At 35.9% G+C, this 24,212-nt stretch overlaps 1 protein-coding gene across 1 annotated transcript; it reads left to right on the top strand.

Annotated features, from left to right (window-relative positions):
- The first annotated feature begins 114 nt into the window (after nt 1-114).
- On the top strand, nt 115-23,963 carry LOC145679161 (uncharacterized). Its single transcript, XM_081749752.1, has 2 exons — nt 115-4,013; nt 23,765-23,963. The coding sequence occupies exons 1-2, from the start codon at nt 115-117 to the stop codon at nt 23,961-23,963; spliced, it is 4,098 nt and encodes a 1,365-aa protein (XP_081605878.1).
- The last annotated feature ends 249 nt before the right edge of the window (nt 23,964-24,212 follow it).

Below are 24,212 nucleotides of genomic sequence, written 5' to 3' on the forward strand. Positions count from 1 at the left end.
GTGAAAAAATACTGTGAATTTAACTTGAACATATATTAATAAAATATACACCAATATAATATTTGATTACAGATGGCTTGTACAAGTGCAAACGACCTAAGTGAACTATTAATCATGGCAGAACGCTTCGGATATGAGGCAGCCGAAGTTGTTTATTACACGTGGAAGATGATAGTACAAAAATTTCATAGCAACGGGGTGCGTGTACGTAGTCCTGAATATGAGCGTTTTTTGCAAGCGCTATTTAGGCATTATGGGGCTGTTCAGGAAATTATTTTGGCAACCTGTGAATCCGCTGCTGATATTTCTGATTTATATCAGTGCGGATTTTTTCGTGAGGATAGTATAAAAAATCAAGCTTGTGAAAAGTTCAAGCAGCTGCTATTAGCAGGTAAAACTGATGGTTTACTTAATGATGCAGCTGCTGAGCTATTAGGTAATCCTGTAAACTTACCAGGGCCAAGCACTGCAAGATCTGGGGAACCTATGAACTTAACTGGATTTGGTTCTGTGAAATTTGAGGAAGTACCTAAGACAATGGATGGTATGGGTGCACAACAATTTGAAGTAGTAAAGAGTACATCCCGCACATATGCTTACTTTGGGCTAAAGGGGACAGAACTAACCATTAAGTGTATGAGTTCAAATGGAATCGAAAATCCAGAAAAATATATACGTGATCTGTTTGATTTTGTAATGACCCATACATTAAAGGATGTTGACAACAACACCTTTGTAGGTATAACTATCGAGAGCAGTGCCTCGAAGTTAAACAAACCAATTTATCTGTCATGGCGCAGAAAATCGGAATTGAACCCTGAGGTCCTCTTTTTCGTAGTGGAAAATACCCTCAACAGTAATGAGGAGTTCCTAATCGGTGGTGACGTCACATTTAAGGTGCATACTGTGCATCTCCGAAAGGGAAGAGGTAGAAAACGTGAACGAACCATTAAGAAATATCTTCCATTGGGTAACTTCTTGGAAGATAAATTACTTCCTATGGAAAAGGATGTATACTGCCTCCCAAATAGTGTAATTCTTGGGATGGCAAGGGCCGAACAACGATATGCTCAAGTGTATGATTTGAAGAACAATCCGAAACGATTGTTGAAACAGGCAAGGAAACTAGCTATAAAACTAGGAATAAACGCTGCAGATCAAAATGGATGTACTTTGAACGACGTGAAAAAAATACAAAACCACCTCGCACCCAAGTACCAGATCGTTGTATACGAAAGAAATCAAATGACACGGGAATTTTATGTAATATATCCGGGGATTAAGGGTGGTAAGCAAATTTACATTTTATATGAAGATAATCACTACCAACTGATAACTAGTGTACGTAAACTTTTTGGAACCGACGGATTTTGTGATCATTGCTTGCAGGGGTACAATAAATCTGGTATTTATCATAAGTGTGAATTTAAGTGCACATATTGTGAAAAGTACCATGAGTTATCGGCCTCTGATATGCAACGAAAATGCGATGATTGCCATAGATTGTTTCCGACAAATGAGTGCTTTGACAATCACAAAAATGCGACCGAACAAGGCAAGAGTGTATGTGATACGGTTAGGGTGTGTGATGAATGTGGTGTTATGTTTGATTTGAGACGTCGGCGTAATTATGTGCATAAATGCGGGGAACGTTTATGTAAATCATGCTATAAGCATGTTGAACGTGACCACGTATGTTATGTGCAAAAACATCAACTTACCCGGGTAGAAAAGTATTTGTACATAGTCTTTGATGTAGAGACTATGCTTCTAGATACGAATACTGAGGACGAACAGGAGCATATAGTAAATCTTGTTTGCGCGCAAATGATTTGCTATAAATGTAAGGGTAGCAGTTTAGACATACCATGCTTTGAATGTGGAAATGAAAATGGAAAACGCGAGATTTCTTTTAAAAACATCGACGAGTTTATTAACTTTGTGTTAATATCTCGTCCGAAGTTTGAACGTACAATTGTACTGAGCCATAATGGATCACGCTATGATATCCATTTCTGTCTTAAAAATCTCATTGAAACCCAACATTTTACACCATCAATGACAATGACGGGGCACAAAATTACCGAGTTGCGCGTCGGTAATCATTTAATCTTTCGCGATACATTTCTTTATATGGGAGTGAAATTATCAAAACTCCCAAAATCATTAGGTCTTTCTGGAAATTTAAAGAAGGGAGATTTCCCATACTTGTTCAATACACCAAGTAATCAAAATTATGTAGGCAAAATTCCGGACATTAAGTATTTTGATCCTGAAAATCGTGCTCCGGAAGAACAACAACAGTTAATCGCCTGGCACCAAGAACGTGCTGCAAGTGGCGAGCAGTATGACCTGCAAAAAGAGATGTTGGAGTATTGCCGCAATGATGTGAGAATTTTAGCAGAAGCGGTTATCAAGTTTTCGGATATGGTAGAGGAGAAAACTGGCGGAATCCAGTGTTTCATTTCATCCGGAACCATAGCCAGTCTTGCTATGCTTACATACTGCACTTTGTATTTACCCAAAGAGTCAATTGCAATTATTCCACCTCTTGGATTTGATTACCGTGACCGGCAAAGTGTAAAAGCTTTGCAATGGTTGCGGTATATGAGCAAAACAAGAGGTACTGAAATTCAACATTCAGGAAATGGTGGCGAAAGACGATTTGGAAAATACAAGGTGGATGGGTATGAGCCATCTAGTAATACTGTTTATGAATTTCATGGGTGTTTTTTCCATGGGTGTTTGACCTGTTACCCTGATATGCGTCACGAACAGCTTGACGCATCCTCACCCCATCGTACAACCATGCAGCAAAGGTACGAAGCGACCGTTATTAAATCCCAATATTTAAAAGAACATAATCTTAATGTTGTTGAGAAATGGGAGTGTGAATGGGATGACCAGGTGAAGTCCGACAAGTCCATTCAAGAGTTTATTAAAACTCGGTGTAATGATCTTGTTGATCATTTGGTTCCCAAGCACGGATTTAATGGTGGGCGAACTGAATGCTTTAATGCCTTGTATGAGTGTACTGATGAGGAGTATATTCAGTATCTAGATGTCACTAGCCTCTACCCCTGGGTAATGGCTCGTAAACCGTTGCCAGTGGGTGCGCCAAAAATTCATAGGGGGCCGGTTTTCCCAGATGTGGGAAAAATTCATGGTATGGTTAAATGTACCGTTTTGCCTCCAAGTGAATTATTCTTTCCGATCCTGCCATATGTTGCACATGGCCGATTACTTTTTGGCTTATGTCGCACATGTATGGAGGAAGAAAGTGTTACCGAATGTTTGCATAGTGAAAATGATCGTGCTATTACTGGCACATTCTGCACCCCAGAATTGCATAGAGCACTTCAAAACGGATATAAGATACTCAAAATAAAGGAAGTTTGGGAATTTAACCTGGTTGGTGGCGAGGAAGAAAATTCGGATAGTCTGTTTAAAGACTATGTGAATTCTTTCCTTCAAATGAAGCAGGAGGCTTCAGGTTTTCCTGCATCATGTCAAAGCGAAGGAGACAAACAAAAATACATTGAAGAGTATCATGCCCACGAAGGCATACAATTAAATTACAATAATATTAGAACGAACCCGGGTCTGAGGTATATTGCAAAAATATTCCTCAATTCACTTTATGGAAAATGGGGACAGAGAACCGATCTTCCACAATCAAAAGTCGTTGACACTCCGGAAAGACTTTTGACGTACCTGCTGTCACCGCAATACGAAGTACAAACAGTAACACCCATTGGTCAACGCCATCTCCTAATCACTTACAAAGACATTGAAAGCGAAAATAAACCATGGAAGTTTTCAAATGTCGTGCTTGCTTCGTTCATCACATCGTGGGCAAGACTTCGTCTTCATGACCTATTGACTGCTGTAGGGCCTGAAGCCATATTATATTGTGACACAGACAGCATTATGTTTATACAACAACGAAATAGAGAATCCAATCTTACAATCGGATCCTACCTGGGAGAACTAACTAATGAAGTACCAGAAGGGTGGGAAATCGATATGTTTATTGGATTAGGGGCTAAAAATTATGCGTATAGAATGAAAGAAATTGGGACGGGAAAATTTGATTATATATATAAAATTAGGGGAATCACTTTAGACAGTAGAACGCGGCAGGAAATTAATTTTGATCATTTTTACAAATTAGTTCAAAACAAAATTGAGAAAAAAGAGTTAACGTTTCCAGGGAGAATTGTACGTAAGGCTGGGTTTTCTATTGTCTCTAAAACACAAGTAAAACACATCGTAAAGTAAATAATAAACGACAAAGACTAAACCCTGACAGTGAAACAGATTACCGTAGTATTCCATATGGTTATCGAAGGCAAAGTCTTGTTCTGTGAGGAGTGTGTGAATGCAAAACAAGAGTAAGTGTGTTGTAAATATGTAAATAGTATTGTAAATATTGTATATATATTAATTGTATGAATGAAAGGAGATGACTATGGCAATTTCGCAAAACATTGCTATACTGCCTCGGATATAGCATATAATTATTCACATCATTGGGTTTCTTTCTTGCATTCACAAGTACTGGATATTATATTATCCTCATACCCCATACTGCATTGCTTTAAATACCATCGTACACGCATCATCATGCAATGTAAATATGTATATATTGTATAAATGTAAATATTTTTTTAAATATTGTAAATATGTAAATATTCCAAGTGTAGTAAATATGTAAATATTGTATATATGAAAATACTCTTTTTTTAATATTGTAAATATGTAAATATTCTTTTTTAATATTTTAAATATGCAAATATATGAATAAAAAACAACAATTATTAAAATATACAATTGAAAATATATAACTATGTGAATAAAAACAACAATTATTCATTTTTTCTATTTAAATAGTGTATTTAAACCAAAAACAAACCAATAAAAAAATAAAAAATTTCGATATTATGTTTTATTCCTATACCTATATACATTTAATATCAAAAAGTATGTATATTCTGTAATATAAAGGAAAAATACATGTACTGCGTCATATCAAGTATCATACAATTAAATTTATTTACATGGTTTAATAATGCTTTATGTGACGCTCTTACTTTTTTAAAAATGTGTGTTATGCATATATATATTCATTAAACATAAAATAAGTATGTGTATTCAATATAAGATAAAGAAAGAATGCATATATTTATTTATGGACAATAATAATTCTTAATACGGTATGCTTATATATTTTTCTACAATAACTATTCCGAAATCGTAAATCCACTTTGTGGGCGGTCTGTCCGGTTCGTGTGTCATCGGCGTGCGTCGCCAAACAACGTCAGCGGTAAGTAAATATTTTATTTATTTATTCAATAATTTTTAATTGGTACAACAACTTAAATTAATAATTACAAATTAGTTTCATTGTGCGGAACATTATGTATATGTAAATCATAAAAAAATCGTAATTAGGGGTTCATCTCATTGCGCGAAACATTATAGCATACGTAAGTAACAATTACATATGTAAGTCATATAAAAAATTAATTCATATTATCATTAATATCCCATACTCTTTTATAAGTTCAATTACATACATCGTACTCGTTCATGAGTTCAATTGCAAAATACTCATTGCGCTATTAGCGTAATTAGACTCTCATTGAAAATACTCATTACTTCAATTACCAAAAAACTGACAAGTAAACCTTACGTTTTGGTGAATCGAGTTGCTGACTGAGACACATATGAGAAAGTAGTACTAAATGTGGTTAGTATTTCAGTGAAGTTATAGGTGCGAAGCTCCAGGGGTTTAGGAGATACAGCTACCAGAACATCACCTGGAAGTACAGAATAGTCTTCATACAGTTGGAGGTAAAAGCCCTTTAAGACCTCTTTTAACGACAAAAGGTGAATAACAAATATATGGGTACATATTAGGACTAGGGGGAAGTCATATAGTAAGGGTATACCTGACGGCGGCCATCTTGAAATCCGCCATTTTGAATTAAGGTTAAGTTTTTAAAATAGGAATAGGGTCATGTGATACATGATTTAAGGCGCAAATTTACTCAGAAGAACAATGGTGACGTTAATTTTGATTTACGCGCAATTGGTAAAAAGTTACAAGGAAATTAAATATTGTTGCAGCATATGTATTAGTCCTTTACCCAACCTTGTAAATTTTGTGTTATTGATAATTATTAAATAAAAAGCAGGTGGATTAATATTGATGTTGTCGTGTGTGCGTGGCACAGACAAGGTGAGCAATAGTACAGTGAGGACAAGAGCGAGCGAGAAATAGATGTGAACAGCATACAAGAAAAACAACGAAATGGCGTGCAAGTATAGCATCAAACAACTAACATTGTAACGCCACCATTGTATTTCTCATTAACTTCTAGCCAGAAGTCATCTATCCTGCATTACTCTATTCCCATTTACCTTTGTGCTCGTTAATGATAAAGCAAAAATGGTTATACCCTTGGATTTATGGTAAAATTTGCTATTAATAAGGTGTCACTGTTATGCGTTTTGTTTAAAACTTTTGTCTGATTCAAAATGGCGGATTTGAACATGGCCGCCATCAAGGCAACTCTTACCATAGACCTAATATTTATCCACCTGCTTTTTATTTAATTATTATCATTAACACAAAATTTACAAAGTGGAGTAAAGGACTAATACATATGCTGCAACAATATTTAATATCCCTGTAACTTTTTACCAAATGCGCGTAAATCAAAATTAACGTTTCCATTGTTCTTCTGAGTAAATTTGCGCCTTAAATCATGTATCACATGACCCTATTCCTATTTTAAAAACTTAACCTTAATTCAAAATGGCGGATTTCAAGATGGCCGCCGTCAGGTATACCCTTACTATATGACTTCCCCCTAGTCCTAATATGTTCCCATATATTTGTTATTCACCTTTTGTCGTTACAAGAGGTCTTAAAGGGCTTTTACCTCCAACTGTATGAAGACTATTCTGTACTTCCATGTGATGTTCTGGTAGCTGTATCTCCTAAACCCCTGGAGCTTCGCACCTATAACTTCACTGAAATACTGACCACATTTAGTACTACTTTCTCATATGTGTCTCAGTCAGCAACTCGATTCACCCAAACGTAAGGTTTACTTGTGAGATATGTTCCCCTTACCTACTACTTACTTATTCTTTGTTTTTCCTTGAAAAAATACAAGACATGTTAAAAAGTATACATACAGAAAATAAAACTATGCCCAGCAAAATTAGTAACATGGAAGTAAGTACCTAATGATGAATTCACCATTGTTATTAAGCAACATAATACATAGCCTGTATTATAGCAATTTTTCCATTATCATTCTCTTGCATTGATCATCAGTATTCTTTGGCCTTAGTGTGTAACCACATGACTTTCTGGGGCCTATTTCTCAGTACTACTGATCTTGTAATACTAGTGCAAAACTTTTCAAAATCAAATACAGTAAAACCTGTCAACTTGGCCACCTCTCTAAGTTGGCCACCTCCTCATCTTGGCCTGGTTCGTTTTGAACCTGCATTTTCTCGTAAGACATTTGTTACTCATTACTCTGTAAGTTGGCCACCTGTCTATCTTGGAAATTGGCCGCATTGATCAATGTTTATCCTATAATGATAATGATAAATTTACCAGCGTATCTTGGCCACGCAAAATACCGTTTTGTTATTTATCTTAATTATTTTGTATTCCCATATGAGAGGCAGATGTTCTGCATTTGTGACTGGAGAGAAAGAAGCATGGATTCTCACGATTTGTTCTTGGAGGTCAATGGCCAGAACACTACCCTGATAAAGGAGTGGTGAAGGAAGATGTGAATAAGAAAAAGCACGTAGGAAATAGATGTACGTATTTGTTTACGCTGTTTTGGTAAAACCATTTGCTATATCGGATTTCTTTCATCAGTTGGGAGCTTTAGTAATTTCGGAAAATTCTCAAGGTTAAAGTTAAGCTTCTCAATTGTCAACTATTGGCACCTGGCGGCTTGTCGAAAGGTAGTGAAGGTTTTAAGATATGAATTTCCTTAAGATTTTCTGAAAACACCTTTTGCTCCTAGGGCAACACTTGTAGCTCATTAACAAGAGATAGTTAACTGCAAAATTAGAATGTGCATATGTGTCAAAAAATAAAAGAATAAATATTCTATATGCAATTTTTAAAGTACCTGTCGTACCATTGCTTATTAAAATTTTATAGTCAAGTAATACTAGAAATCATCTTGTAAAAATACACCAATCACACTTGTTTTATGTAAGTTGGCCATCTGTGTAAGTTGGCAACTTTTCAATGAAATCGGTGGTGGCCAACATTGACAGGTTTCACTGTTGTATACATAATAAAGGCACGATAAATTAGATTTATTAGCATTAGTGTTTAGAAATAACCAGGGCCGTGCTGGGATACTAATGAGGGCGGTGGACAAGTCTACTAAAAGGGCGCCCATACAAACGGGAATATATATATATATATATATATATATATATATATATATATATATATATATATATATATATAGAGAGAGAGAGAGAGAGAGAGAGAGAGAGAGAGAGAGGGAGACTTTGAAAGAGTATGGGTGCCATTTTATATCAAAATCACCACCAATTTGTTTTAATATTAAGGTAAATAGCTAACCTTGAATCGAAATCCTCTTTACTACAGAAAAACTTTTAGTTCCTGTAATAACATTTCTGTCAAATAAAAAGAAGCTAAATGTATCAACAACTTAATATAGCACGCCTATGGACGCAGGAGGTTCATTGCCGCGTTTATAAAAGCTCTCCATTGATTTCTGACCTTAGAAAACTGAAACCAGTTTCTACTTTATATTTCAATCTCTGCGAGAACCATTTTATATTGTCCTCCCATATGCACCTTGGTCTTCCTTACGGTCATTTTCCTATTTGGATTTCCAGTCAAAACTTCGAAAGCGTTTCTAATTTCTTCCATTCTGGCTACATAACCTGACCATTTGAGCCTCCTAGACTTGATGACCCTAACAATGTTTGGTAAACGGTATAAAATTATGCAGTTCCTCCTTATGAAGTTTCCGCCTTTCCCCATTCCCGTTTCTTTTGGAGTTCGAATATTGGTTTAAGAATCTTGTTTTCAAATACTTTTAGTCTGCGATTTTCCCTCAGAGTCAGTGATCATGTTTCGCAACCATACAGCACAACAGGCATGATTATCGTTTTATATTTTGAGCTACAAATTCCTCAACAGAATTAGCGACAACAGAAGATTTTTAACTGAATAATAGCACGAAATCCCTGCTTTCAGTTGACATCAATTTTTTTAGTGATTATGGTTTTGGTCTGTTAATAATGATCCTAGATATTTGAAAGTATCCACTTTGTCGAAAGAAAATATTATTTGGTATTTTAACGCATCCATAAAATGCAGTATTACGATCCCGACAAACTTCCATTTATTTAGTTTCCTCTGCATTTACTTTTAAGCCTATATCCCTGCAAGCGTTAATTAAGTTTTCTGCATTCCTTTCTATTATTCTATCATTACCTATTAAATTTACATCATCAGCATACGCTATAACCTGGCAAATACAATTTAGCTCAAGGACCTGATTGCTGTCTGTGATTTTCCTTATCGTGTTCTCCAGAACAAAGTTAAATAATAATGACGACAACGCATCTTCTTGTTTCAGGTCATTCTCAACGTGAAAGCTCGTGAACAAGAAATTCTCTACTCGAACCTTACTTTGGGATTCATTTAAACATATCTTAATTAATCTACCTTTTTCGGTATTGCAAATTCTGTAAGCATATTGTACAATGTTTCCCTCCTACCAGAGTCTAAAGCCAATAATTGATGTGCCAGGATGTTGTATTATATTATTTCTTTTCAAGTATTAGTCGAATGGTAAATATCTGGTCGATGGTTGATCGATTTTACCCAGGGTGCGAATTACCGGGGGGAATAATGTTGTCTGGAAAACATTTAACGTAGCACATAGTGAATCAACTCATCTGTAACCTAACTGTAAAGTAATTGTAAGTGTTGACTTCTGGAGCTGTCACGGAATCGATATTAAAAAAAAAAAAAAAAAATGAAAAGTGCACCTTTAGCGGGGAGTAGAAGCGCAAACTCGAACTTTGAATTGAGATTTTTCAAATATTTGGCCTTCCATTTGACTTTGATGCCAGAAATCGGGACCAACAACAACCCTTTTCTCGTATGATAGGCTAATACCTAGATTTTTTTAAAAAATAAAGTAAGTCCGGTTTAACTGATAATTTTAGTGGTTTTCATAATACTGAAGTAGTTTTTTTTTTTTTTTCAAGCTGTGTGTAATAACGCGAAATGAATGATTTCAATATGAGTAGAAAAATTAACATAGACTCTATGCTTGTGATCATGGCTATCGCTCGGGCCGAATTATTAAGTAAATGAACCTTAGAGAACTACGGGCACAAGAGTGAGTACATTTAAACACGTTCAGAAAGATTAGGTGTGGTGTGTGGATGTCAGACAATATATACATACATAGTTATTGTAAATAGATTATTGAATAAATAAATCTCTTACTTATTAAAGATGTCATATTTATGTGTGTGTGGGGGAGTAAGACATTATTGTCTCATTTTGAAGTATTGTGTCCTGTTGGCCTAATTTTATCCCCCCCAATATAGATTATCTAATTCGCACATTGATTTTACCTAAATCCGTTCTGATAATCTCCAATAATTTCATCTGCGTATGGAGTCAATCTTGCTAATACAATGTTTAAGAGGATTTATTGAATGTTGACAGAAGAGAAATGCCTCGATAATTATTAAATATGTTTTGTTGCTTTTCTTCTGAACTGGAACAATGATTGATTCTCTTCACTCTTATGGTAATTCCTCCTTGTTCCAGAATGAGAATGAGTTTGTGTATCTTCCTCTACATTTTTTCCCTCCAGCTAAAATTAAGTCAACCAGAATTTCGTCTACACCCGGATACGTACGTTTATTTATTTATTTTTTTTTTTTTTAATAGTGATATCTATTTCTGTCTGGTTAGGTTCTGGAATATACGGTTATGCTACATGCATTTCACTTCCTCCACGCGCATTAGTTTTTGGCTATGTGTTAAGCAAATCGTCAAAGAAATCTTTCCATCTATTTAAGATGCTATCTGTATCAGTGAGAACTGTTCTTTTAGGTTTCTTTAATATATAAGCACGAAGTTGATAGCCTTTCTTAAGTTTGTTGATGCATTTATACATGTCCCGAATGTTTTTGTTTTCACTATTATCTTCAAGTTAATTAATTTTAACTTTCAAAAATCTTTGTTCTAAAAGTTTTAGAAGTTTTCTGCCAGATGACAATGAAATTTTATGTAGTTATTTCGTTCGGATTTTGAAGCCAACGCAGTTTCTTCTGTGCTACTTTAGTACATTCCTGGTTGAACCATGGTTTTCTACGTATTTCTGCGTGCTCCACTATTTCTTTTGCTGAAATTTTAATGTTATCTCTAATTTCAACCAAGTATCTTGAACACTAGTGCACTCCGAACCTTCTAAAACCGAGAATCTATTCGACACTTCAATCTGGCTCCCCTCTCCCCTGACTCTCCTTTATTAAAATAATAATAATAATAATAATAATAATAATAATAATAATAATAAACCGCTCCGTTTTCAGATATTGAATATTTCCTTTATTCCACGATAGCCTCTCTCTTACTATCACAATCAACTCCTCTGAACGACCGAACATCAATTGTGCCAGACTGTGTGTTCTTTTCTGTCTATTAAAACATGATCAGTTTGAATATGTGTTTTTCCATCTGATGAAGTCCAAGTATATTTATGAATGTCGCGATGTTGGAATTTTGTAATCTTCAAGATAAGGTTTCTGGATATTGCACAGTTCACGAGTCTAACGCCGTTGTCACAATCTTCCTTATGCAAACATTTATTCCCTATAACCGGCTTGGTCCTACCTTCGCATTGAAACAGCCTAACAGAATTTTCATATGGTATTGCAGGAGAAGATCAAATACCCATTCTGTTCTTTCGTAAAAACTGTATTCTGTTACTGTCCTTATTTTATTTTCTGTTGGGGCATGTGCATTTAAAACAATAATATTACACCACCGACCCTTAAGAGAAGTAAAAGAAAATCTATCATTAACAAATTCAACCTATGTAATTGCTGATATTACGTATTCGTTTGTGAACGGAAAGCCCTGTTTTTAGTTGGTAATTTTTTAATTTGTTCCCCGTAAAAGAACGTAAAATTTCCCGACTTGACTTCTCCATTTCCTTCTCATCTAACTTCCTGATATCCCACTAGGTCCAACCTCTATTTCTAAACTCATTTTTTACAAATTTTAACGCGCCTGCCCTATAGAGTCTTCTTATATTTCATGTTCCAAATCTCATGTCTATTTTACTTTGCGGAGTTCGTGCCAAGTTATCAGTTCTGATCCGAGGATTCTGCGAACTTATCTGAACATTTTTTTTAAAGGATGGGGTTATTAGCCTCACACCAAATTCTCAAGCTGGATTATCACCCCTTGTCTATCCGCGACTATTTACTCAGTATATTCGCAGCTAACCTCTATATCCCAGAGGCCTTCTCCTCGATCCACAACCTGAGGACGCGCCGTGTCGTGGTGACAGGAAGACCACATTTTACGGAAATTAATACAGCTATATTTCAGAAATACAACAGGTACTGATTATCCTAACACTGCTTTAAAACACACGGGAACAATCAATATGCTCGGATATATGGATGCATATTAAGACTGTGAAAGCTTCGGTGCCGTAAAAATCGTAAATTAGAGACTAGTGTCAGTGTAGTATTACATAAATACATCGTACGTTTGACTATCCGAACTATTCTTGATGGATGACATTGTTTCGTTTTATAGCTATATAACTTTATAATATTTTTGTAAGTGATTCTACTCTTTATCTGTTCTCTGCCAATAGCAACTGTATGAATTTATAATACAAAACTGAAATACAGAAGAATAATTTAAAAAAAAAAAAATAATGTGATATTTCGCAGGGCATCTTATGTAAAGGGCGCCTTGTATTCTTCACAGGTTCTGTACTACCAGTCAGTAACTGAATTTATTAAAGAAAGCTGGTATACAGGATAACTAAAACAACTTATCTACAATGTGATATTTCGTAGGGCGCCTTATGTAAAGGGCGCACTGTACCTTTCACGGGTTTTTCGCCAACAGTAACTGTGTGTATTTATTGTACAGAACTGTGCTATACAGAAGAGTAAATAAAATCTTCGTTCATCTTTGATGTGGTCTCGGAAGGGCGCCTAATGTAAAGGGCGCACTGCACCTTTTACGGGTTCTTTACCAATAAAACTGTAAGAACTTATTACTAAAAACTTGTGTATTTATTTATACTGTGATATTTCGGAGGGCGCACCGGGACACGTCCCGGTGTCCCGGTGGGCCAGCACGGGCCTGGAAATAACTCCTACTATTATTCTAATATTTTACTTCACGATATTTTACATGTAAAAGACACATTACAAGACAAGTAGTTTTGAGAAATAGGCCTCTGAAGATTTCATTTCATTCCTCATGAACGAATTAAGCTTTTCGTTATGACATTAGCAAAACGGCAATATACAGGATGGTTAATAAGAAATAGCTTAAAATTATGATTAAATCTAAGTTTTTGTTTAATATTATTCAAAGATATCAAAATGACACGCTTTGAAGGTAAACGCGCATTTGTAGTTTTCGACAAAATCAAGAAAAACGATATGATCTTGAAGCTTTACTGGCGTCTACTATTAATCTAATGTTCTCGGGATTGCTGCCAGAGTGAGTGTTGCTGTGCTGAGCTTTCGTTACCATACAGCGGCAACATCTTCAGAGCTATGTGTTGGAGTGTCAAGTCAAGTCAAGTCAAGTCAGGTCAGTTTTTCCCCCGAAGCGGGGGGAGGAAGGAACGTCTAGCCAACGGCTACTTTGTCCAAAGTGTTACCACTTTTTTTTCGTGAGTTCTGTCGCGACGTCAGAGTGGGTAGTGGTTTTGGTTTGGTTTGATTTGATTGGGTGGAGTGTGTGTTTGCATGCATCCATGAGAAACTAGCCCCGTGAAAAGAGGCTCTGCCATTTAGTTCAAAAGAGTGTTGCCACAGTCCAATCTCTGGAGTGGGCTGAAAAATAGTACCAAATTGAAACAAAAAGGGCTGAATTCATTATTATATACCAGTGTAATACCAGTGGCTCTATAATAACACGAAACTAAAAGAGGTGAAGTTCTAAAACACTCCAACCCCCCTCTCCCAAGAGTGGAAGTCGAGAAAGTACTCTTTTTTAAATACTTTTTAAAAAACATCAAAATAGGAGGAACCCGAACAACCTTGCAAGTAGAAGAAACTTTTGTTGCGCATAGGAAGTATAACAGAGGCCGCAAATTAAAAGGGAAAACAGTTATCATCTTAGGTATGTATTGTAAGGAAACCAAACGCGCCTCTATTTCAAAGTGACTAATAAACCAAAACGGTATTATGGCCATATATGAAAAAATATAAAACTGGGAACAAGTCAATCATCTTCGAGTTCGAGTGTAAACATTACGTTATAAATAAAATATTAAAATATAAATCATTGCATTTTATTCTCGCCTATTTTACGACCGAAGGAGGGTAATAGACTGTAAGAAGAATATAAGGTAAGTAAAGTGACATTTGTAAAAAGATGTACGGTACAACCGGTCCAGGATCCTAGAAGCTTCCCTGAAAGACATCAAAAGAAAGAGATGTAGAGAATGTCTTACTAACACTTTTGAATATGTGACAAGTATTTGTTAAATAGTGCTGAATTTGGTAGAATTGTACCAATTTTTCACAAAAGGGGCTGAAAATGCCAGCGTGGTACCAACGGGCCGACGAATGACAAAAAGGGCTGAATTTGGTACAATTGTACCAAGTGGCAACAGTGGTTCAAAAACTGTGTAAATGTGCTGGTCGTACAATTTATATTGTAGTCTTTAGGAATTGCTGTGTTTCTATTGGTTGTTTTTGTTGGCCAATGGCGTGCTCTGATTTTGCTGGTGGAAACTGTTCTCTGATTGGCTGATGGTTCTTTTCGTACTGAGAAGCTGGATCCAGATGTCAGGTAGATGAAACCTTCGTCTCTGTTGATGGATGGCTTGTATGTACGAAAATTAAAATCATTCACTTTCATTAATCATCCGTCTCCCTTTGCCTACAGGACATTCGTGGAACATAAAAGTAGAAACTTCATTTTACTTGATTCAGTAATAAGCCACTATAACTAGTTTGTTATCATTACTGTGAGACCACATCTTTCATTTGTTGGTTTAAATGGAAACTCATGTGCTCAAAACACTTCAGCCAATTTGAAAATGTTCACATTGACTAATATAAATAATTTACGAGTATGTTCCATTTCTAAAGAAAACACAATTAGCGCAAAGATATTATGATGAAATAATATTGCTGATGTGTAAAGAAGTTTGATAATAGCACTGGTAAATTATCAGAATGCTCATGAACATAATTATCATCGTAAGTTTGTGCGTCTCTGTGTTGAACTCAATAGAGAATTTAGATTACTTATAGTAGAGAAAGGTTTTTCTTCATGTATTAATTTCCTTGGGCTTCCCCCTGAGCGCATAACTATCGAATCCAGGATGAACTTGCATATAAGAAATTAGCACTCTACTATCAAATAACTATCCTTTTATATTGTTGATTTTTCCCTTAAGAATGAATAAAATTCGCTTCGTAAAGTCGGTCGGTGACCGAAACATGAGGGCGCCGATCTTGGGAGGGGGGGAAAGGGGCCCCGGCCCCCTAAAACTCGTGGGCCCCCTACTGTATTTGTGAATATACAATATTTGGCATAATTTGAGTGAAATTTATACTGGGTGCACCATTTATAATGTCCCACCTATATAACAGAGGAACCAAGAGAGGGAGAGAAGCGAACGTTTGCAAAAAGTAACTATAGGGAGGGGGACATCTATCCATATATTATGTAACCTCACCAGGTGAACAGTGTTGCCAACCCAATATAAAGTTGTTTTTTTTTTAATGGAATGACCTAAATTTAATTTCATAATTCGAACCAGTAATGAAAACAAAGATGAAAGAGATGACACTCGCAGATCAGTGTTGCATACTTTTTGAGAAATAACGTTAAACATGTGTCAAATTTAAACGCCTTTAGCACACACAAGGAATGAAGTAGTAACTATTTGTGCACATTAAATTAAATACTGGGGAGAATTCTTTAAGATGACTTCAAGTTTGGAAGAATCAGTTAAACAGTGTTGCCACAACAGAAGAGAGAAAAGTTGAGTTTGGAAATAGTGCAATAACTTGGTCCCTAGTACAGTATGGTTTAAAATTCATAGAGCAAACTATTATGTCATAAGGATCATTGCCACGTTTATTTGAGATCGATAAGTGAAGTACTTACCGAGATATTCGGTACTTTGTAAAAGCTGAGAATTTTATGCTGTACAAGATGGTAACGATGTCTCAAAATTACCTTTTTTCCCTCAGCGTTGGAGAAATCGTGAAGTAATAACTAAAACGAAATAAAACATTAATGAATGGACATACAATGAAATGAAACCCATTTGAGTTCTTGAAGGGACTAATCAAACGTAATGTTGTGGATATAAACTGTTTTTGAGTTATTAATACGAATTCACATTTCAACAATATGGTACAAATATGTTTACGAGAGTTACCTAATAGCTATTTTCGTGCGGTGAATACACTTATTCTCGTGCCACTGTAGGGGAGTTATATCGAAACAATTCAATATTATCTCTAAATATTACCGACTTGTTACAATTTCTTTTTTAAACACGAATGAATGAAATAAAAAAAAGGTTTGTTGCAATTGAAGCAATGCAAAGGATAGTTTGCAAAGACAATTTATTTGGCTGTGTGGTAGCTGGTAGGTGTTACCAAGATAATTACTCACCTCCTTCGCTTGCTAACACACGTCTAGAGGATCATTCGGAAGCTATGCTCAAAAAATTCTACTTACAAGAAATGCAGGAAGTCATTATAAGTGCTATGGCGATGCTCACTAACAAAATGGTAAATATTGCTTTGCGTTGACGCAATCCATATCGGAATGGTCCCCCAAGTCTCTCGCATTACCCATTAGGTCACGAATCAAATTTCTTCGTAGGGTATACTTAGTATAGGTAAACTCTTACTTAAGAACTTAAAATTTTAAAGTCATTGGCCTTAACTCAGTATTTTTTTTATTTATTATTTTGTTACCATATTATAAATCTCTGCAAAGATTAGATGTATGAGTTGTAGCCTACATGCAATGAAATAGGTCTTATTCTGGAAATAGATAATTATATTCACCATAAAATTCGTGTATTTTTTACATTTCTACTTTGCCGCCAGCTTGTCAAACTGCACGTTATCTTCTGTATTTGTCAGCTCATTCATTTAATGTGTAGTTACAATTCATCGAATTAGTTTGAAACGCGCTACTGTCTTTCATGCGAATCTCGACATAATGTTTTAAGCATATATTTAGGGATATTTCTCGTGCAGGTTTACTTTGCCCCGCCACTCGAAATAATTGTTCAAAAATTACAATTCTTTCACAAATTCCTTCTTATTGTTTACCAAATAATTTGCGCTAGGCAACATGAAAATATCTCAAATAGCATAGTTAAATTTTAATTGGACCATCATAATCAATTGTTGACAAATTAAAATTCGTCAAGGATTTACCTATACATACGGCGCCCGGATGTATGCATAAAAACTGCAATGCAAAACACGGAACAACCTAGGAGGCTACTAAAAACTCCGTACGAAAAAAAGCACGAATGCTATCTAACCGAGTCACGGCAGGGCGAAGATGGAGGGAACTAGTTCTAGCGAGGGGGTGCATCCGAAGGGAGCAGGTGCGTCAGCGAAGTTTGGTATATGCAAAAATGAGGACAGTAAAAACGAGTAGATTATGGCAATGATATTAGTTTTAACAATACTTGTCACGATTTCATACTTCTAGCGTTCCACTTACAAACATAAAATATACCTTCTGTACACTGTGCACAAATACAACATCCGTGGAAAATAGTTTCTAATACAACCATCTTTCATATGCATTCACTTATTTTATCCGTAGTGAAGTACTTGTAAGGATTTTACACTAGTAACCCTACACTTGTAAACATAAAATACAGACGTGTTACTTTGTATTTAATTCCATCGCTTGCAGAAATTTGTTGTTTATAGATATATGTCTTTTCATGCGAAGTATTGAATTTTACCTATAAATCTTTCAAAATTTGGTGTGCCAAAAGTAATTATAAATTATTATAAATTGAAAGGTAAATAAATTGATCAAAATGCAAGTAGTAGCAAGTAGAAAGACTGACTATACACGGGCTCACGCACAATAATTCGTTATATGTTTTAACTTATGTAATATAGTGCTGACGGGGTTCACTAAAATTAGGTGTTTTTTTCTTTCTGTTTGTTCTTAAACATAAAATATGAGTTAGGATAGGTAGGTTGGCTTTGGTTAGCTTAGCAAAGTAGGGGAGAGGGGGTATATTTGAACATCTGTTTTCGAATATTCGTTTTTGCTTAAAAACACTCAGTAAATTTCCTTATAGAAATGTAGCAAAAGCTAAATATAATATACATTATATTTGCCATAAAATAGAGTACTTTGTTTGATCTTGTCATTCTGTGCAAGGGCGCAGGGGGTGTCGTTCAAATGTACCCCCTTGGGGGGTAGATTGAAATAAGCATGGGGTAGATTTGAACATACGTGGGGCAGTTTTGAACAAACCATTATTTTACTACAATAATCGTTATTTTCAGGATGAATTCGTTTACGAACAACAAGGCTAATGTAACAAAGCAGCATTAACGGTTTAAGGCACAAGAATTAACCAATCGCGTATGGCAAGGAAATAATAATAATAGTAATAATTGCTGAAACATATATGCAGGCCCGTATTTGTATATTGTGCGCCTCTTGTTCTAAATAATTTGCCTCCCCTTCGGAAACACATCTGAATTGAGTTGAATTCATAGTTTTTGGGGTCACTGAGATGAATAGTGACAGTTTTAATCCAATTCAACTTCAAGGTCATACTCAACTCCCGAGTGAGGCGGGCGAGAGTTTAAAAGTAATCGAAAACGACAGATATTAGTGTTGAATTCATTGTTTTTGAGGTCGCTGAGTTTAACGGTATCAGTTTTCATGATGTTCAAGTTCATCCTCCCCCCTTGAGATGGGAGTAGGAGAGGATGACTTTTTTAAAAAAAAATAATCAGTTAAGCTACTAATTAATAACTACTGTAATTAGAGCGAATTAAACATTTTCTCGCTCTTGCGCGGGACTCTGAGTGTGATAGTGTTAAATATAACTTTATTGTGAATCTTTTTTTTAAATCCAAAATTTTGCCGCCCTCTAAATTGTGACGTCCTGTGTTCGAGCACAGAATAGTAGTTACCTAAATACGGGCCTGTATATATACTGTACGTTATACGTTACACACACACATACACAAAAGGATATGTGGACAACATATCTATAAGCATAGGTGTGATCTGAAGAATAGGGATGCGCACGAGTCGAGTCGAGACAGAATTTTCCTGAGAAAATTCGAGTCGAGACACAGCTCTTGTAATAGAAAAATATACGTTTTTCGAGTCGAGACATCACTTTTACAGCAAATTTTCGAGACGAGACATCCTCAAATTTTATCTCGTGCGCATTCCTACTGAAGAAAACTTAAAAAGGTCTTACTATAGATCATAACCTGACATGGGAATTTCATATAAAGTCAGTTATCAATAAATTAAATAGAATATGTTATGCACTAAGGATTATTAGAAAGAAGGTAAATTTAAAATTAGCTAAAACCTTGTACCATTCGTGTTTTAACTCTATCTTGAAATATGGTATCATGTTCTGGGGAAATTCAAGTCAGAGATTTAATGTTTTCAAAATTCAGAAGAAAGCCATAAGAATACTTTGTGATAAGAAGCCGAATTTTTCTTGTAGACATTTGTTTAAGGAGGTCAATATACTACCTCTGGATAGTTTATATTTGTATCGTCTCTTTTTGTATTTGAAAGAACACTCATCGGCATTCGTAACAAATAAGGATGTACATAATCATAATACGCGAAATAAGAATGATTTTCATTTGTGTAATCACCGGTCAGCAATGTATCAAAAAAGTGTAAGTTATGGTGGTGTTAAGTTGTACAACATGTTGCCTATTGATATAAAGTATGAAGCAAATATGAAAAGGTTCAGACAAAAGTTAAAATTATTTCTATTAGAAAATTCTTGTTATACGATTGAGGAGTACGTAAATATCATGACAAGGTAATATTACTTTATTTTACTCATGTAAATTTTTTGTACATATGACGCATGTTACACTTACTTGAGGACATTCCTCGTACTTGTAAGTTCATACAAAAGAAATAAATACAATATGATCATTGTAGCATATCTGTGAAAATATGATTATGATTCATTTTTTAATTTTGCTCGTCATACTGATAGGCTGAATGGAAAACCTATTACTACTAGCAATCTAAGAGATCTAAGAAATTACATTTTTTTCGCTACTAACCGGGTACTGGACACGAAATTTATTCTACCCTAAAATTCTACAAATCAACATGAAATGTCAGAATTTTTGCAGTACGCTTTGTCTCTCCAGAAGTTGTGGGGTTAGAAAGTCTACACACAATATTAGCAGTTGACACTGAACATTTGTCTTCCCTGTCTGAGAACACAAACATGCTGCTGGTACTTATAAGTTTCAGAAAAGTATAGGCAGAACAATGTTCAAATGTGCCCCCTAATTTTTGTTCAAAACTGCCCCAACCGGCATGACCAAGGAGAATTTGGTAATACCCAGATAGTACAAACTATTGTGAAATACAAAGGGCAACATTAGATAAGTAAATTAATATACTTGCTTCTGCAATGAATGGCAGATAATATCAAAACACAGGCTTCTGTCAAAAATCTTACAAAAATTCCAACTTTCCACCCCACAAATGTAACAAAGTACTGCTGTTCATCGACAGTTACACTAAAATGGCAGATAACAGTTGACCGTCACGCAACGCAGTTTTGCCAAACTAAAATTTTTGAAACCACCCGATATGCTATTATTTCTAGCCTGTTATCTTAAATGTTCAAAGGTACCCCCTGTTCAAATGTACCCCCTCTCCCCTATATATTTGGTAAACTATATATGATACTTCACCAAACGCTAAAATATGTGAATTGTGCATTAATATCACAAAAATCAAAGGTTCAAGTTTTCTTTTAGCCTACATACGCTGCAGCTGGGTAGTAATTAATGAATGTCTTAAAATGTTTCATACGGCTTTATTGTGCAGTGGATGTGTTAGCGAAATGTAAAGTTTGGCTTTTTTATTTTGCGATACGTGGTATGCAATTATAATTATTTATTTCATTATTTGCGTTCGTTTGCGAACCGCAAATTTTACGAACATTATCACGAAATTAGACTCAGATACTGTTATTTAGCGTGGCACATAAGACCGTTATTTGTTATGGTACCAATAGTTTCTAATGTTTGCATTTAGTGTTTATATGTACCCTTAAGTACAATGTAATGTCCTAGCAACTTGTGGTGTGCTGCAGTGAACGCGTTGTACAAAGCCAGATTCGTATGTATTTGAACAAATGAAATACTTAAATATATATAAGTTATGTAAATGAATTATATTAATTACTTGTGATTAATTACAATTTTAGAAACATAAAAGAAATATTCGGTAGAGCTTTTTTTTTTTTAGGATTATGTGATTTGTAAATACACAAGATACTCTTTACTCAAGTAATCAGTGGATTTACTTCAACATAGATGCTCCATTGAAATGGTCAGATTACAACCATACACTCTTGTCTGTTCATGTTCTTGCCATTCTGTAAAAAAAAAAAAAAAAAACATTTGCGAAATTTTCCACATACCTTAATTCATGTCTGGAATCCGTACAACAAAGACTTCCATGCGATTTTGTTGATTTTTTAAATGGTGATAGAGTAGACACTCCACTCCCATACATATATTACACAGATTTTACACACTGATATACACACATAATAAAAAAATATTTTATATTCACACGAATATTAAATTGAAGTGACCGGTCGATAAAAAAATAAATAATGAATTATTAATATCTTTCTATGAAAATTTGGTTTTTATATATTGTCGTTCATAGTTCGTGCACGTGTCGTTTTGATGTGTTCTTCATTGTCTTCTTTCTTCAGTCCTCTCTCTTCTCACTGAAGTTCGCTCGGAATCCTGGAATCTCCTAGATTATATCAATTGCTGCTACTGGCTGCCGTTCTGGTTGTTTCTTCGCTGCACTGACCTCTCTTTCTTAGCATCTCTGGATCTAGTTGAAGACATCTGGTTTATGCAGTGTTACTGGATGAATCTAATCTGGATTGCCTCAAAGTCTCTGGAAATAGGCTGTTTCTACGGTTCAGTTCCAAAGTTCACACTACACTGGTCACACATATATTACACGGCGAACTACATATGAGAGCTATATGCTAGTAGTCATTGTCCTAGCTGCAAATTCAAAACTCAGTCTCTGCATTATTACGAAAATATTCTAACTCTCCTCTTTTTAACATCTCGTCTCGCAACATGTGTTGCCCGTAAAGCATACACCGAGATGACGTTAAGTTCAGAGACAGACTTACGACAATTTATATTTCAGATCGAGACGAAGAAAATACACTTAATCTCGAGTAACCTCGCGATTCTGCTATTTAAATGTGCCTATCCCACAAAACAGACCATCTGATGACGGCAGAGAAGAAGTTCAGTGCAGTGAGAATGAAGATTTACGCCGAGAGAAGAGAAGGCGCCGTGACACACCAGTAAACCTTGCAGTGTTAACTGAGGTGTGCTCACCAACAGAGTGATCTGTGTGCTGAGATACATAACGACTCTACATAGAGTCTATTAGAGAAGAGAAACTATGTTTCACTGTCTTTTAATAAAGGCATAAATTCACAACACATTCAACACACACCGCTTCCTGTGGAAATAGGCATTGTCTTCCGTCGGCTCGACCCCCTATTGTGAGTCAAGCTTTGCGCTGGCCATATAGGTTGTACAGCCTTTGGCGACAGTCGGCTGACGGGAACGCAATACTACCTCCCCGGGATAGTATAGAGAGGCACAAGACGTTGAAAATTAGAGACTAACATGCCCTTTTCAGGATCAAAGTGCAAAATGCAACCAATCATGCCGCGTCCAAGAAAGATGACTCCTACCCGGAAAGTGCTGACCGTGCAAGACGTGACGGAGCAAGAGGAAGCTTCCTTAGAGATCACCGACCCAGACGCCCCAAAAGAATTTGACCTGCCAGTAACGCTAGCTAACTTTAGCGGCGGGTTCAAAAAATTGAGTTGAGTCGATTTTAGTTTAGCGTCCCTTTCAGCAGCGAGGCTATATGAGACGTGGACCTACTGATTAACGTGGAATCCGAACCACATGAGCTCCCGGAATCGAACCCGGGTCTCCCACGCCAAAGGCGCGTATGGTAACCGCTTAGCCACGGAGGAGCTCAAAGGGTTCAAAAAAGAAGGGACATTAAGAACCTTGTAGCAAAGAAGATGGACCTAACAAAAGTGAGGTTTCAAAAAACTGGACACAGGGAAATTACTTTCCTTTTTACTTATCTCGTTACAAGAAATATGTTCCTTCGTCTATTCAGAGCATGTGAGTTCGGCTCACAAGCATACTTCATGGAAGATGAAGAAGCTAACAACACAGAAGAAGAAGCCCACCATGAGAAATATGGCGAACAAGAACACGATAGGAAGAAATCCACAACCCACAAGGATGATCTCCCCGTAGGAGAAACCACACACACCAATAAACCAAAGAAGAAAGAGCTCCAGAAAATCGAATGACTTCACTCTGGTGAAGTCAAGAAAACAGAAGAAAGAAGCCACCCAAGAAGAAAAGCAAAAGCACACCGGCCCTCTTCAGGACCAAACACCCAGAGAAAAACAGATGACAGAGCACCGACCACCCATAACAGCAAGCAATCAAATCCACTCTTCACCCCTGCCAAATAATAGAGAAAACGACGATTTACGTATCGCTGAACCAGAAACCAGGAGTGCGAGGAAGCAAACCAGAAGAAACGACTCCACCTA

This window comes from Thermobia domestica, chromosome 2, assembly GCF_964235325.1.
Source record: "Thermobia domestica chromosome 2, izTheDome1.hap1.1, whole genome shotgun sequence".
NCBI lineage: Eukaryota > Metazoa > Arthropoda > Insecta > Zygentoma > Lepismatidae > Thermobia > Thermobia domestica.